The sequence below is a fragment of the Cavia porcellus genome, unplaced genomic scaffold (assembly GCF_034190915.1).
Source record: "Cavia porcellus strain 051 isolate PalLab524CR breed Dunkin Hartley unplaced genomic scaffold, mCavPor4.1 scaffold_6, whole genome shotgun sequence".
NCBI classification, from domain to species: Eukaryota; Metazoa; Chordata; class Mammalia; order Rodentia; family Caviidae; genus Cavia; species Cavia porcellus.
The window spans coordinates 65,886,970-65,901,038 of NW_026947489.1; the positions used below are offsets into that span (position 1 = coordinate 65,886,970).

At 38.7% G+C, this 14,069-nt stretch overlaps 1 protein-coding gene across 5 annotated transcripts in view; it reads left to right on the forward strand.

The window, feature by feature from the left end:
- Positions 1 to 14,069, forward strand: part of Ggnbp2 (gametogenetin binding protein 2) — a 34,972-nt gene that overhangs the window by 16,310 nt on the left and 4,593 nt on the right. For 2 of the 5 annotated variants that reach the window (XM_013152103.3, XM_023564989.2), the window contains 5 exons: positions 4,353 to 4,478; positions 4,568 to 4,681; positions 8,823 to 9,032; positions 10,300 to 10,474; positions 11,968 to 12,162. In XM_013152103.3, coding sequence (XP_013007557.1) covers positions 4,353 to 4,478; positions 4,568 to 4,681; positions 8,823 to 9,032; positions 10,300 to 10,474; positions 11,968 to 12,162 — 820 coding nt within the window. The remainder of the gene's footprint in view (positions 1 to 4,352; positions 4,479 to 4,567; positions 4,682 to 8,822; positions 9,033 to 10,299; positions 10,475 to 11,967; positions 12,163 to 14,069) is intronic. The other 3 variants (XM_013152104.3, XM_003469584.5, XM_005003509.4) reach the window with 3 other exon arrangements.

Consider the following 14,069-nt stretch of genomic DNA (forward strand, 5'->3'; position numbering starts at 1 on the left):
ATTATTTTACATACTTGATTTGTCAGTGACTTAAGGGAGTTCCTGGGCAAAATTCAGTCACCATTTTATTGTTACTGTTGTTCTGGGGGATGAACTCAGGTCCTTCACATTAAGCTGCAACCCCAGCCCCCACCCCTTTTTTCCCAGCTCCTTTTATAATAAGACTTTTTTTTTGTTTTGTTTTCAGACAGAGTCTAATTGTCCCAGGCAGGTCTACACTTTGAATACTCCTGGGTCAGCTTCCCAGAGTGCTGGGATAACAGTTTGCACTACCACACCCAGATTTTCTCCTTAGAGCATGACCTGCTGACTAAAGACATAGAGCAGTGTGGTAGTGAGAAGCCTGCTCTCTTTGTTTTGCAGCGTTTAGTTTTGTTTATGAGTCAGGATCTTGCCATGTAGTTCAGACTGGCCTTAATATTGCTGTGTGGCCCAGGCTGGACTTTAGGATCTTCCTGCTTCAGCCTCTTAAGTGCTGAAATGTGCCATCACTCTGGGGTTTTTTTAATGTATATTCTTATCCTTTCCGCACCCGTAGTCTTCAGTGAGGCACTGACAAGTGATAGCAGCCTCTCTTGTGCATCTGTGCTTATTGCTACCTTCTTTTAAACACAAATCCTTCCAGTTTGTCTTGGGTCCCATCTGCTTTTCTTTTCCAGTGACTGCTTTATCAGTGACCTACTTTAATTTACTGGATGGACATGCAGTTGTTTTCTAGTCTTTCAGCTTTATAAGCAAAGCTTATAAACCTCTACAAACTTCACTTTTCCCACTAACTTAACCTCACTACATGGGAAGTCAGATATTTTAGAAGATTGTTTGCTGAGTATGGAATCAATAAAAATGGAGCTAGTTGATCTTAAGCACTTTATCTCTCACTCTCTTTTTCTCTTTTTTTTCCATGGTACTGGACATCCCCAGTCCCCTTAAAATTTTTTTTTCTCGTTTTGAAATGTTTTCTTGTTTTGAAATGTTCTTGTTTTGCCTCAGCTTCCAGAGTACTTGTCTCACAGGCATGTGCACCACACCTGGCTAAGCAGTCTCTCGACTAAAGTAGTTACTGCCATAGACCAGTGGTTGCAAACCTATGGCATGAGTGCTGCAGCTGGCTGCTATCACTAAAAGTTCTACAAGGTTCGTCATCACTGCCATAGACTATGTGGATAGCAGGGCAGTGAATATAGCCTGCTTAGGCAAGACACCTTTTCTACCTTGAATGATCACCTCTGTTGTGTTCTACTGCAACTACCAGTTTATAGATCTCTGCTATTTGCCCTGCCTTTTTCTTTTGTTGTGTTTAAACTTTCTCCAGGCAAAGTACAATATAATTCATTAAGTTTCAACCTAACAAGTAGTAACACTCCAGGCCACCTTTTCTGAGAATTTTCTTGTATCTGTATTTGTGCAAGTGCAGTGGTAACTTGGTTCACCCGCTCAGTTCTCACCACGATTCTGTTGGATGAGAACCAAATCAAATTTCCCAGTAAGGTTAATGTTGAACCTAACCATTGAATTCAAGTTGGTTCTCGTTGGTTTGCAACCAGAATTGTGGAAAGAATCAAGTTTGTGAACTGAGGTACCACTGTGAATCTAGGTTATTGTCTGTCTGGAACTAAGTTTGATATCTTTTTTTTTTTTGGTCTTTTTCGTTTTTATCGGTACCAGGGATCGAACTCAGGGCTGCCTGCTTTCAATGCAGGTGCTTACGCCGCTGAGCTAAATCCCCAGCCCTAAGTTTGATATCTGAAATGACAGACTAGGGCAAAGTTATAGATTAGCAGCTCATGATTGAAGTTTTATGTTTTTGTTTTTTAACAAGAGCACAAATCCACTTTTATTTTTCATCACTTTAAATCCTTGTACCAGCATCACATGGATGCAGTGTCCAGTAGCCTTAGCAGGAAGGTTGCTTTGGAACTTGGCACTAATCATGCCGCTGTTTCCATGAGTCCGAGTTACTTTTCCCCAGATCTCTGGTTTTGTTTGGTTTGCTACCTGGAGTCATTGTGTTGTTTTTCGCTTTGTACATACAAGCCCATGTCTTGCCCAAGTAGGCAAGAGCATAAATACCTTCAATTTTAGAAGGAGCTGTGTGTTCCCTTTGGTTCCAGAGACCCCGAGCCAGCAAAAATGGCCTTACACACAGTCTTCAGACATACTTGCTTTTTAGTTCCCAGCAGACCTCCCCAGCTCCAAGGTGGCGGAAGGAGAAGCACGATTGAGGCTTATGTTAGAGGGCGATAAATAAAATCACCTAGAGGTAAAGAATGTGGTTGGAAAAAAGGATGTGGAGAAATATATTCAGTGTGGTGGCATGTGCCTGTAATCCTAGCTGCTCTAGAAGTAGAGGCCAGGAGAATTGCCAGTTTAAAACCAGCCTTGGCAACTCAGTGAGACCCTGTCTCAAAATAAAGGAATAAAAATTGTTGGGGATGAATCTCCACTCACTGGGCTTAATCCTCAATACAAAGGAGGAAAAAAAGGCAAGGAATTTAATTTAATGTTGGAAAAGAAGTTAGTAAAGAAAACTAAGGAAGAGCAGCCAGATGGGTAGGAGAAGAACATTGAGATTAGAGTATTTCATGGAGGCCCAGTCAGCTGTGTTAAATACTCCTCAGTTATGGAGGACTTGAGACACTGAATTTAGTTTTCTTTTTTTTTTTTTGTCTTTTTCGTTTTTATCAGTACCGGGGATCGAATTCACAACTGCCTGCTTGCAAGGCAGGCACTTATGCCACTGAGCTAAATCCCTAACCCGGAGACACTGAATTTAGCAACATTGAGATAATTGGTGAATATGATGCGGGGATCGAGAGGTTGAGTGGAAGCAGAGTCAGATTATGATGGGGGCGGGTGGATACAACGTGAGGTGGCGATGGATTAAACTAAGTGGAAAGAACAGGAGTAGAACAAGGAAGTGGACAGCTTGATTTTTTTTTTTTTTTGACAGCTTGATCTTGAAGGAATCTATGAAGACATAAATATTTTTAGCTATAGGTCATTCTATCATAATTAGAAAAAAAGTGAAAACTGAGAGAAGGATTTAATATGGCAGTTAGCCACAGGAATTAAATTTTTTGTTGTCAGAAATAAGAGGGAGCTGAAACTTGGCCTGAACTTTTAGGAAGAGGGAGTAGGGAGTTGAGTTGTGTGTGTGAGCTGATTGGTGTTGGGCTAGGGGTTGAGGAATAGCTGTTTTAGCTATTAGAGTAGATTAGTAAGTAAAGATTCAGGTTTTTCCAGCTCGAGCATCTACAGCAGTGAATTTCTAGGATGATGCTAAGACCAGGCAGGAGCTAGTTATTTTCAATCATGAAAAAATTAAAGTAGGCCAGGTGTGGTGGTGCATGCTTGTAATCCCAGCACTTGGAAGCCTGAGGCAGGAGGATCACCTTGGATTCAAGCCCAGCTAAACTAAAGAGAGACCCTGTCTCTAGCCGGAGATGGTGGTGCACTCTTGAATCCCAGCACTCAGGAGCCTGAGGCTGGTGGATTGTTGCAAATTGGAGACCAGTCTGTGCTACAAAGTGATCCCAAGGCCAGCCTGAACTGCATAGCAAGACTCTGTCTCAAGAAGATCAAAGGGGGGGGGATTAAAGCAATTATCTTAGAATGGAATATAATCACACATTTCCCTTACAATGTACGTCTACAATAAAGCAGAATGCATGACCAGCACCACATTGAATCAAGGGGCAGAGTGAGAGTTGGGGAGTTTTTAAAGAGTTACTTGTACTTATTACTGCTTTAGCATATGTAAGGTGCTGTCTTTTAATTTTAGTGTCTTTTAATTTTACTGTGTTCTATAAAGATAAAGAGTACATTTACTAAAGAATAAATGTAGATGTCATAGTTAGATTAACTAGTGATTTTCCCAGCTACTTACAAATATGAAAGTAAACATTTTGTTTCCCTTGCCTAGCTGCAAAAAGGAATGATTTTAAGAAAAAAAATTTCATTTAATGATTATGTGAAATAAAGACTTACTAGAAATTTCAATTTGTGGAAAGTTGATGTATGTTTATAAGTGAAAATATAATTTTTTTAGCACTTTCGACTTCATTCCAAGTATATTTATTTGTAAATGCTTTGTTTATAAACCAGTTGATATCTTGTTAACTGTAAATATTTTAAATTGTATCAAGTAAACAATAGTCACAGTTTTTGTATAAAGATGTGAGCATATGTTTAAGTAGCATTTTAATGTGGTTAAATATGTAATCACTATATAAATTTTTAAACTTATTCTACTAATACCTTATAAAAGAGTTCATGATTTTAATTTACACTGTAGAAATTATTTCTTGAGATGATCTCAGTGTCACTAAGCTTTGTACCATACTGTACCACAGTGAAGGGAGCAGTAGCAGTGTCAGTTCAGAGAAGTTAAGTACAGATAAGAGAAGTAGTGAAGACCACAGGAAGGACAGCAAGTGTAGGATCATTTTCCATTATGGACCTTTCCAGGGAACAGCCAGGTAAAATCAAGCAATCCTTTGTTCAGCCTTTTGAAATGTCTTAACCCTTAGATATGCTTCCTTTTTACTAATACTTGCTCTTTCTGCAGAGGTTGTTGGATGGATGTATGGGAACTAATGTCCCAGGAATGCAGGGATGAAGTAGTTTTAATCGACTCTAGTTGTCTTTTAGAAACACTAGAAACTTATCTTCGAAAACACAGGTAAGTCCAAGGTCATTGTGATATGGTATGGAGGCGCTGGGGGTGTAGCTCAGCAACACGAGCATTTGCCTGGCAAGTGTGAGGTCCTGAGTTAGATCGCCAGTACAAAAACAAAAAGCCCCACAATGATATGGTATGGAAGGTGCCTTCCATACCAGCTGTGGCCCAGCACTGCCTGCCTTTGATGATAGTTCTCCAGCCTTTTCACTTATTGTCAGGGTGGGCAGTTCCTGTATGAGATGTCTCTCAGCCTTTTGAGTCATGTTTTCTTTTTTAAAATTTTAACCTCTTGCTTTCAGACTAGCCTTTCACGAAACACAGGCTGACTGAATTAACCAAAGTATACGTATTCATTTTGGAAACTAATACTCTGTTTTTATCATACAGTCATGATGGCACTTGCAAAATTATAAAGTGAAAATACCAGTTTTTTACTTTGTAATTGTTTAAAGAACTCTAATGTTTGCCAAAACCTTTAAATAGAGTTGGAATTTGTGTGCTTTATATACCATAAATGTAACTTCAGATTTTTCTTTCTAGATTACTGCTTTTACAAAGGAATTCTAATTGTCATGAACATTTGGAAATTCATAGGGAGGGAAAATGCAGTAGAAAAGGAGGTTGGCAAGGGAGCCATCTAGAGGCCAGACTCTTGATGGGAGTTCTGCAGTTAACATTTGTCTCTTGCTGGGTTTGTGGTTGTGTGTTCTTTGACTTTGGGACAGATTATACAATTACTTTGGGGCTACTTCTAAAAGTAGGCAAATGCTAAGACTGGAGGTTCCAACATTGTTTGTTTTAATGTACATACTAAGTCCTCCAGATATGGACTTGCTTATTCGCCTTTCTATTTAGTTTTACCCCAAAGTGTAGAAAATGTATCGGTTGGGCCAGGCATATAGCTCAGTGGCAGAGTGCCTGCCTGGCTAGTGCAAGGTTGTGAGTTCAATCCCTGGTACAAAAAACAAAATACAAAAACACCCAAAGAAAATATGTTAGTATTTGAAATTGAAGGGGCTAATCTTTCCTTAATAAATAGTGAATTTGAATTGGTTAACTCCAAAGATAGAATTTTTGGGTGTGATAAATTATTACTTTTCAGAGATAATGTTTTGGAGTTTACTGTGTTTTGGGATACTGTTTTATATCCATAAGAAAGTAGAGTTAGGGGCTGGAGATTTAGCTCAGCGGCATAAACACTTGCACAAGTGCGCAGTTGCGAGTTCGATCCCTGGTACTGACAAAAAAAAAAAGTAAGTAGAGTTCATTTTATAAATATCTTAAATAGAGAAATTAGAGTAATTTAAGGGAGGTTGATTTGAATTTGTGTTCTGCCCGTAATTTTGGTATGTTATTTGACTTTTCTGTGCCTTGAGACAAAAAATGTGGTAGTGTTTGCCAGTCTTACAGGATTTATTGGGATTAAATGTGTGAGGATTGGAGATACACGGTGAGACTGACTTGGAACAAGGTCTGACAGTGGAGTAAGAACATCAGAAAGTGCTTGCCTGTCGGATTGCAGATAGTTCTCACACCTGTTTCTAGTCTTATCTCAGGTACAGTGTGAGGTTTTGAGGTGTAGTCAATTAAAAATGATTCCTAAAGCCAGGTGTGGTGGCTCACGCCTGTAATCCCAGCACTTAGGAGGCTGAGGCAAAAGGATTGTTGCAAGTTCGAGACCAGCCTAGGCCACAAAGTGAGCTAAGGCCAGTTTGAAATGCATGGAAAGACTGTGTCTCAAAAAGACGAGAAAAAAAGAAAATGATTCCTAAATGTACAAATATGCATTTACCTTTTGGGCAATATCCATCTTTTTTTAAATACAATTTTATAACGAAGATCTAAGTATTTTTTAGCCAGTTAAATATTATGGTAGTACATAATTAGAAATGAGGTATTAGGAAACTGAAACCTCTGCCTTACGTTTTAAAAAATGTATGTGCAGTGGAACTTTTGCAAACAAGAGAAACCATATTCTTTGTGTGTATGAATTTTTTGTGTGTGTTTGTGTGCCTTGGATTGAATGTAGGGCTTTTAAAATGCTAAGTTTATGATGTACCATGAGCTACACAGCCAGTACCATATTATTTTTTGTTGCTGTTGTTTTGTATTTTGAGACAGGTCTCACTTTGTAGTCCAGGCCAGCATCAAACTCAAGATTTCTTCTCCTTTTCTTTTTATTGTGATAAAAAGAATAGAAAACATATTTACCCTAACAGTTTATAAATGTGCATTATAGTTTTGTTAATTGTAACATTTTATAAAAGACTTCCTAGAACTTTTTCATCATAGGAGACTAAAACTGTACCCACTGCTTGTTTCTTCTTCCCCCTGTTACCTTTGGTCCCATATCATCTTGACTTTCTGTTTCTGTGAAATAAGTGGAATCTGATAGTACTTGAATTTTAGTGACTGACTTATTTCACTTGGGTTCGTCCATCTTGTAGCATATAAAAGGAGTTCCCTCTTTTTTGGGATGGGGTTCTTTGAGACAAGGTCTTTCTGTGTAGTCAGTCTGACCTTGAACTCATTAGCCCTGACAGGCCTTGAATTCACAGTGCTCATCCTGTCCCAGCCTTCTCTGAGTGATGAGATTACAGATGTGTGTCACTATATCCAATTTGTGAGGTTTTTGTGATTTTTTTGTTTTTTAAAATTTGAGACAGGATCTCAATGCAGGCTGGTCTTGAACTCAATATGTAGCTCAGGCTGGCTTGAACTTAGCAATACTCCTGCCTCAGCATGTACTGTAATGCCCAGCCTGTTTTTGTATTTTTAGGACAGGGTCTTGCTGTGCTACTCAGGCTGGCCTGAAACTCCTGTCTCAGCCTTACTGGTAGCTGGAAATATAGGCATGTGCCCCCACCCAACTGTGCCATTTTGTGATAGTAAGGGTTGAGCCCAGGGGAACTGTAGTATGAAGTCACATTCCCAGCTGTTTATTTTTAATTTTGGGATAGGGTCTTGCTAAGTTGTTCAAACTTGTGATTTTCCCACTCAGCCTCCCAAGTAGCAGAGTGCTGGTGGGTGCCACATGCCTGGCTTAATTGTGGTTTTGATTTGCATTTCCTGGTGGTTAGTGATGTTTAGCATCATTTCATATGCTTCGTGGGCATTTGTATGGCATCTTCGAAGAAATGTCTATTCAATTCCTTTGCCTATTAAAAAAATATTTTTGTCTGTCCTGGGGAGTGAACCAGGGTCCTCATGCATGTCAGGCAAGTGTTCTACCGCTGAGCTACACATATTCTCGGCCCCACATACCCCTCCCTTTCTTGTAGTGCTGAGGTTGAACTTTCAAGGCCTTAGTCCTGAGCTCCATCCCCATCCCTTTTTATTTTTGATACTGGGGATCAAACTCATGACCTCGTACTTGCCAACCAGGTGCCTACACCATTGAGCTAAATCCCCAGCCCTCTCCTCTTATTTTTGACTTGCTCTTGCTGTGTAGTTCAGGCTGGCCTTAAATTCAGTGTGTAACCTTAGGTTGGCCTTGAATTTGAGATATTCCTACCTCAGCCTCCCTAGTGCTGGGATTACAGGTGTGTACAAGTATAACTGACACAAATAGCTCTTAAAGTAGAAATACCTAATATTTATAATATCTAAGTACTATATTTTATGTAATATCCTTAACATTTAATATTTTCTGGGCATGCATTTTATGAGCAAATGGTAGGACCATTTGATATCAATTTTTCTTTCTTACAGTTTTTCTATCTACCTTCATTTCAATTCCCTCTGCATCATTCTTCTAGGCCATGTGCTTTTTGGGTTTAAAAGTCATTTCCAAATGATGGTCTAGCCTTCATGTAATCCTTAAGTTTGTATTTACTTTACATATGTACATTTTGTTTTGTTCCATCTTTTGAGATGAAGTCTTGCTATATTTCCTAGGGTGGTCTCAAATTCCTGAGCTTGCGTGATTCTCCTGCCTTAGCCTCCTTCAGTAGCTGGAAATACAGCCTGCACTGCCACACAGCCCTGTGTGTGCTTTCAATGTGTGTATGCAGGCTTTTTTTTTTTTTTTGTAACTAGATGAGAGGGGAGTGTCCTTGTCTAGAATACTGTTAGGTACTTCGTGGAAGAATTACACAGTCCATTCTTATTTTATAGGGGTTTTTTTTTCCCCCCCAAACAGGTTTTGCACTGACTGCAAAAATAAAGTCCTCCGAGCGTACAATATCCTTATTGGTGAACTTGATTGCAACAAAGAGAAGGGCTACTGTGCTGCACTGTATGAAGGCTTGCGGTGCTGTCCACACGAGCGACACATACATGTTTGCTGTGAAACAGACTTCATTGCACATCTGTTGGGTCGTGCTGAGCCAGAGTTCGCAGGAGGGTATGAGTATGTAGTTTGCTAGAATGGGCTATCTAGCGCTTTGCTTCATTTTATACCAAAAGTTTATTTCCATCACTTTCTGCCTCCGTACATGAAATATCTGTGTAAAGCATTCTTATGTAAGCTGTGCTTTCTAATTGAATAAGTAAAAATACAGGAAAACTGTTCTTTGGTTTTTGGTTCAGTCCTCTGTTCCTTCTTGCTTGAAGGAACAGGCCTTGTTTTTTTTTTTTTTGTTTGTTTGTTTTTGTTTTTTTTTGCTTTCATTATTATAGATTACTATTTTCGCTTGAAAATGATTAGAAGAAAGTTTTCTTCATCCATCCATGCATTGGCATGTTTAGATTTTATTTACAATGATGGTTTTTGCCTAGAAGTGAGATCTTTATAGCAGGGGGTTAAGAAATGCTTTAATTAGTGTAATTCAGGAACTGTGTAAAGTTGTTACTAAATTATATAAGAATACCTAAAAAGCCATCTCTGGCTGTGTTGTGAAAATAAAATCAGAAAAAGTGTTCACAGAGTAAATGAAACTCGTTTCCCTTTGTTTTATAAATCTCATTTGAGTGCCTCTTTAAAGTACTCATTTTAGAATTCAGAGATCTCTTTAAAGGATCACTGTAACAATGCAGTGATTGCTAACGGCTAGCCGAAAAGGCTTTTGCCCATGTTTGAATCACTTTGGTAGTAGTGTTTTTTTCCATTCTTCCTCAAAACCAAACAAAAAATAGGCATTTTTTTTTTTAAATCATTGGTAAAAGGAGCTGTCATATCTCCTCTGAGGTAGACATACAGAACTTTTTCTTCCTTTTTTGGGGGGCAGGTGTGTGTGTGATACTGGGGATTGGACCCAGGGCCTTCACAAAGAGCTATATCCCTGGCCTTTTTTATTTTTTGAGAGAGAGTTGCTCATGCACTAAGTTGCCCAGGCTGGGCTCAAATTTGCATTTCTCCTGCCTCAGCTTTTCAGAGTACTAGGATTATAGGCATATACTACCACGTCTGACTTCACATGTGACTTGTCTGTGCCCTAAAAAGCCATCTCTTTAGAGCCAGTTCCTGAATTACCTTATTTTTAGTATATTAGGACTGAGTTCTACTTGCATGTGCATTCTCACTGGTTAGATGTATGCTTGTGTAGTTATATATACCTTGAGTGTACCTGTGTCACTAGGTAGGCAGATTGTGTTTAAAACAACTTGCAGATGCATTATTCACTTTCTATTGCTTGAATTAGGAGTATTAGGACTTAATGATTTATTCTTCATATTAGGCGAAGAGAAAGGCATGCTAAGACAATAGATATAGCTCAAGAAGAAGTTCTGACATGCTTGGGAATTCATCTTTATGAAAGACTGCATCGTATCTGGCAAAAACTACGGGCAGAAGAACAGACGTGGCAGATGCTTTTCTATCTTGGTGTTGATGCTTTACGCAAGAGCTTCGAGGTAAGAACATGGGATTACATCTTAAAATAAGCACCAGGGCCTCAGAGAACTGTGACCACTGATGAGGTTTTGTGGCTTTAGGTGGGAAGGGTCTCTGAGGAACTGCAATTTAGATGTCTGTATTTTACAGTGTGGTGGTACACTCTGATAATCCCAGCACTTAGGAGACTGAGGCAGGAGGATTTCCATCAGTTTGAGGCCAGCCTGAACTAATAGTGAGACTCTTGTCTCAAAAAAAAGATGTATTGTGGTTTGTTTTTTAATTTTTCATCCTGTTACTTATCCAGCCTTATTTTTTTAGACTTACTTGGAGTAGAAGACTAAAGCTGTTGATTTTAAAAATGCTGCAATGAAACATAACTGATACAATAAAAAAACAGTAGTCAGGTATGGTTATTTATTCCTCTGATCCCAGGATTTGGGAGGCTGAGACATGAAGATCATGAGTTTGAGGCTGGCCTGGGCCACATAATGAATTCAAGGTTGTACTACATGTAGTGAAACCTACTCTCCAAAAACAAACAAACTTAACAAAGTTAAGAACAGCCAAAAAGCAAGCAATAAAACTAAAAAGCCTTTAATGAGTCCCCTTTTGTCTGATTAAGTAGATGCAACTGGGGGTGTAGCTCAGTGGTAGAATGTTTGCCTAGCATGTGCACAGCCCTAGGTTTGATTGCAAGAAAACTTTTAGAGACAAGCTGGAGCCTTTCATAATTGGATTTACTATTGTTGGATTTACTGCTTGTGGTTTGGTAACATTTTTTCAATTAAATGTTATAGAAATACATACTTGGCTAGTGAGTATTTTGTATATATTAGGCATGGTTGTAATCTGTTAATTGGGTCATCAGTCCCTTTTAAGATAAGGTGGAAACTTTTTCTACAAGTCTATTCATCGCCCTGTTCTGTAGAGTCTTTGAGATGATTTTTTTTTTTTTTTTTTTGGTATTGGGAACTGAACTTAGAACCTTGAGCTTGCCACGCAGGTGCTTATGTTGCTGAGCTATATCCCCTGTCTTGTTTGAGATGATTTATGGTACTTTTTAATTTAAATTGTCTTTGTGTATTTGGGCATTCAGAGATTAAATCATCTAGTTAGACTAGTCTTTTTATTATGTGAAGAAACAAATGAATTTTTATTTTGCTAAGTTTAAATTCTGAGATTTAAATAAATACAGTATTAGTAGTTTGAAATAAGAATGTGTGTAGGTGTATTTTTCCCATAAGGATTAGTTGTAAATTGACTTCCTACGTAGATTCTAAAGACTGTCATCATTTAGGATATTAAAACAGGCACAAGACTGTGGGTGTGATGCCTAGCACGAATATGATGGTGATGATGAGGATGATAAGGTTGAGGGTGATACTAAAACTTAATAATTCTGTATGGGGATATCTGGTAAAGTTGTAGGATGAAATGTTACTCGGATGTGTGTTAATAGAAAAAATGAAGTTTTATTCAATATTCATCCTCAATTTTGTTTTTATAATAGATGACTGTGGAAAAAGTACAGGGTATCAGCCGATTGGAACAGCTTTGTGAAGAGTTTTCAGAGGAAGAACGAGTAAGAGAACTCAAACAAGAAAAGAAACGCCAAAAACGGAAGAATAGACGAAAAAATAAATGTGTGTGTGATATTCCTACTCCCTTACAAACAGCAGAAGAAAAGGAAGTAAGCCAAGAGAAGGTAATATTCTTTAGTATCAATTCATTAATGTATAATATAGAATGTATTGCATTAAGGTAGATTTGGGCATTTTTGCTGTTATTACAGACGTCAGCTCCTGCATTGGTGTATTGGATTTTATTATGTGAGCCACAGTTTTTTAGTGTTATGCATTTGTTTTATAAAGACAACAGTGGGTAGTTACCTCTATACCTGCTTTTAGTGTGCTGCCAGATTAACATCAAAATATGAAACGTTGCCAGGGATTTAGCTTAGCAGCACAAGTGCCTGCCTTGCAAGTGTGCAATCGTGAGTTTGATCCCTGGTACCAAAAAGAAAAATGTTACCCCATACATGACCTAGAGCAGTAGTTAATATTTTGGTCACACAATTCCTTTGCAGCCTTAAAATTTAAGGTACTCCTAGTGGGGTTATATCTGTATCTCCATCTAATATAGATACATAGATACAGATATATAGATAGGTGTGTGTGTGTGTGTGTGTGTGTGTTGAGCTATGTAGTTTAGTCTGGTTTTGAACTTACTATGTAACCCAGGCTGGCCTTGAACTTACGGCAATCCTTCTGCCTCAGCCTTCTGAAGGTTGGGGTTATAAGTGTGCATCACCACACCTGGTCTTAAGAGCTTTTTAAGATAGTTGTAGATATCCTTTGATACTACAGTTGACCATGGTGTTTCTGAAAGACTAGTTATGATGCAAGATGGTTGTTCATCGTTACTATTACACCGTTACTATTTTTTGTGCGGGGAGGGTACTGGGAATTGAATTCAGGACCTTGCGCTTGCCAGGCAGGCACGTGTGCTCCTGAGCTATATCCCTGTCCCTAATGACCTTTTTGTGTTGTTGTTTTTGTTTGCTGATGTTTTGTTTTTGTGGTGCTGGGGGTCAAATGCTAGATGACATTCTACCACTGAGCTGTATACCTCTGGATCTCATACTCTGTTAAAATTTTTTGGATTATATTGCACTTTGAATAGATCTTTTACTTGTGGATGTTAACATCATACTTTGGAATTTATTTGAGAAATACTGGTTTACTGAGTTATGCAGGTCTCCTAGATACTGACATTTCATTGTACAGTATCAAATAATCAAATATGCTAAAAATCTATTCTAGGAATGCTGGCATGTTCCTGTAATCTTGGCCCTCTGGAACCTAAGGCAGGAAGTTTGCAAATTTAGTCCTGTCTGTGCAACTTAGAACCTGTCCAATAATAAAAAATAAAGTCCGGCCAAGGATGTAGCCAAGTACAAAGGTCCTGGATTCAGTTCCCCTTGCTGGGGGAAAAATCACTACTAGTTCTATTGAAAAATTTCAAGCATTATATTTGCATGTGGTGGTGCACACCTGTAGTCCTAGCTACTCTGAAGCTGATTTGGGAAGATGATTAGCACCTATGAGTTGAGGCCAACCTGGGCTCAAGAGAAAAAAGTCTTAAGTGTTAGGATGCTAGACCAGGGATACAAATCAGTGGCACAGTGCCTGCCTGGCAAGTGTGAGGCCCAGAGTTTGATTATTGGTTCCAAAAAGAAATACAGAAAAAAAAATCCCCCCCTCTTCTAGTGCCCTTTAAATATTAGGATGTTTCGGGTTTGCAATGCTGTATGTTTTTAAAATTCTGTTACAGAATCTGAATTTTGTCATTAAAAAGAGTGTCCATTTTTCCCTCAATTCAAAGTGACAGACTGATTTCATTTCTGAGGAAATGCCTGTTGAGTATCCAAGTCTGAATAACCATACTTTGTTTCTCAGTCATTCTTTCAAGTGAAATTGAAGTTCCAGGAAAACAGCAACTAGTTGAGCTTGTGACTCAAGCAGTTAGCCAAGTGTGTTCCTTGAGACAGCCGTTACATTCGGCACACGACAGAGGTACTTGAAGCAGACGGCCCATCTATCACAGATGATT